This window comes from Tupaia chinensis, unplaced genomic scaffold, assembly GCF_000334495.1.
Source record: "Tupaia chinensis unplaced genomic scaffold, TupChi_1.0 Scaffold143579_1, whole genome shotgun sequence".
In the NCBI taxonomy this organism is placed as follows: Eukaryota; Metazoa; Chordata; class Mammalia; order Scandentia; family Tupaiidae; genus Tupaia; species Tupaia belangeri.
In genome coordinates this window covers 83,403-86,100 of record NW_006203425.1, presented here as the reverse complement: position 1 = coordinate 86,100, position 2,698 = coordinate 83,403, and the positions used below count along the sequence as shown (strand labels likewise).

The window sequence follows — 2,698 nt, the reverse complement described above, 5'->3', positions numbered from 1 at the left end:
AAACTTTTTTTTGAAATTAAAAAAATGCATTAAAAGAAAAAAAGAATTAAGCAATTTGCGGATGGCGCCCTTAGGAACAACCCTGCAGGGACCAGCAGTTAAGGTAATGGCTATATAGCTGGACTCCCATGTAACTGACCGCGGTTGGAGTCCCGGACCCGGTGGCTTAAACTCACGCCCAGCACGTGTGCCTACGTACCCAAGATCCCAAGAGGAGAATGGAGAAGGGATTGTGGCATGGCCATTTCTCCTGGGGGGAGTGGGTGATTTCTCACTTTCTGTCTATCTGTCTCTCTCTAGTTACGGCAAGTGCACGCGCCCTACAGCAAAATCCTCTAAAAAAAAAAAAAAAAACACCAGTGGCAGGAGGAGCGGTGAGTGGGGGCCATGGTGGCCATGGTAAACCCCAGCTTCCCCCTCGAACTGCTCTCCGCCCCATTTCCCGCACACAGGCTTGCTCCCTCAAGCGGCGCTGCAGGTCCCGCAGGTACCCTTCCCTGACCCGCAGCCTGATCGTGGTCCCTTGACGTCAGGAAGGCCGCCACCGCCCGGACTCTATCCTAAGTCAGTGACCCTTCCCCGACCCTCAGGTTCCGTTGGTCTCCTGCTCAAGAATTTTGCAGCCCAAACCTTCCACCCCCAGTCCACCCCACACTGAGAAAGGTGCGCCGCAGTCCACGCCCACAGACCCACCTTCAGCAGACCACGCCCCGAGCTCGCTGATTGGCGGGCACAGCGCACTACAGCAGGCGCAAGCGGATCTGGGAGCCAGGGGGCGGGTCTGGGCACCGAACCCAGCGACCAGTGAATCCTAGCCTTCAGCATCGCCAGTAGGAAACAGGCGCGTCCCGTCCCCGCCCCGCGCATGTTTGACCTAGGGCCACGCCCCTCTCCCCCAACCAATCCTGGAACAACGAACAGTGCTAGCACCATGGCAGCTCTTTGTTGACGCTGAGCTATTCACGCGGACAGGGCTCTTACTCCTTTCCGTTCTGCAGGGAGAAGGGATGGAGGATCCGTAGCTACGAGGGCCACAGTGGTGTTGACATCAGCGGGTCTTGCTCGCAGGTGAGCACCCTGCCAGACAGGTTTATAAGATCGGGATGTCTCCGCTGGAGGCAACAGTGATGGCCTTTTGGGTGGGTGACCAAAGCCAGTTGGATGGATGCTCCAGAGACCTATGGCCAGGCTGTTTCTAGAGCCTAGTACGGGTTGGGGGCGGGATTGGGCGGGGAATTGGTCCTGAGTGGCACCACCAAGCCAGGCTGACAGATGCCTTTCCCCCCTCTTCAGGCCCAGCAGTGACCTCACTCCCTCAGCCCTGTGCCTTTTTTTTTTTTTTTAAAGAGGTTTTTGCTGCTGGACGCACTTTTTTTTTTTTAAAGAGGTTTTTGCTGCTGGGCGCACGCACTCGCCAGACAGACAGAAAGAGACAGAGACAGAAAGCTAGAAATCCCCACCCCCAGGGGGTACAGCCAGAGCACAATCCTTTCTCCTCCATTCTCCTCTCCGGATCGTGGGCCTGCACACACACTTGCCCAGCGTGAGCTTAAGCAACGATGTCCAGGACTCCAACCACGGTGGACTACCTATCAGTCCAGTGATATCGCCATTATACCCAGCCCTGTGCCTTTTGAAACCAGAACGTCACACCTTCTTAGCTTTGGTCAGTATGGGTTCCTTTATTTTTTCCTGAGAAGACTGGAAAGACATTTATTTGGCTGCTAATGAAGTGCAGGTGTTGCTGTGCCCCAGTTGGGGGAGGGCACCAAGAGCTCCTGCACATCCTGCTAGCACTGAGCTCCAGACCAGCCTGGGAGTCTCTCGGCAGTTTGAGCTGTAGTCCTGAATGGGTGTCTTGGCCTTCCTCCGCCCCCAACTCTTCCTGGTCTCTGTTCTCCATGGAGGTCAATAGAGCTGCCCATCCATTCTCCTGTAAAGACCTCTGCTGCCCTTCAGCTTCCCTCAGCTCGCACTCCTGCAGTAATTAGTGGGTGGTAAACATTGTGGCTGTAGAAAAGTGGTCACATGCGGTGGGTAATGGGTCCCTGGGCTGTGTGTCCTGCTTACTCTTGGTGTGTTTGGGGAAGTGGTCACAGTCACTCTCTGTTTGCTCCCTGCTGGCCACTCCCTCCCCACCAGTCAAGCTGTTCCACCTGTCAGAGTTCCTGATCAGCCTGCACTTGGTCTAGAGGAGGCCTGTGGATACTTCCAGAAGTTGGCTGAGTCTTGACTATCCAGTAGACGCCCTGAAAGCTATATTATTTGGGGTGTTTATCTGGTTGTGTGGAAAGGCCTCAGGCTGTTTGTGAGAATGACACAAGTGTGTGATACCTGACCTTTTTCTGTTCAAAATTTACCAGAGAGCCAGGGTGTATAACTTCAGAGGTGTAGGGATTCTTTCTCATTCTCATGTTAGAAGGTTAGGACAGTCAATCCAGTCCTTGGGGTTGGCAGGTGGTGGCCTGCAGAAATCTGGGCCTAGACCAGGCCAGATTAGAGGGACTAAGTACCTTTTCTTTACTCTGGGTTTTTCTAAGGGTCAGTCAGAGTTGTGCTCCATACTGACACCCCAAACACCGTGTCTGGGTGGGGCAATTCTCACAAACCACCTTCTCAGATCATCTTACTCCTTTACTCTCTCAAACACATGTTCTGGGTGATGGTGGTTTGGGGTCACTGGATTGCAAAAACTGCC

General features: G+C 53.9%; 1 protein-coding gene and 1 long non-coding RNA gene across 3 annotated transcripts in view; one reads left to right on the top strand and one right to left on the bottom strand.

Annotated features, from left to right (window-relative positions):
* LOC114005229 (uncharacterized) overlaps positions 1-846 on the bottom strand; it is a 40,049-nt gene extending 39,203 nt beyond the window's left edge. For both annotated transcript variants that reach the window (XR_003547105.1, XR_003547104.1), the window contains exon 1: positions 694-846. This is a non-coding gene — a long non-coding RNA (uncharacterized LOC114005229). The remainder of the gene's footprint in view (positions 1-693) is intronic.
* A 19-nt stretch (positions 847-865) lies between these two features.
* Positions 866-2,698, top strand: part of LOC102494601 (vomeronasal type-2 receptor 116-like) — an 11,229-nt gene continuing 9,396 nt past the window's right edge. The window contains exons 1-2 of the mRNA XM_027766478.1: positions 866-920; positions 957-1,068. Of these exons, the coding sequence (XP_027622279.1) occupies positions 866-920; positions 957-1,068 (167 nt within the window). The remainder of the gene's footprint in view (positions 921-956; positions 1,069-2,698) is intronic.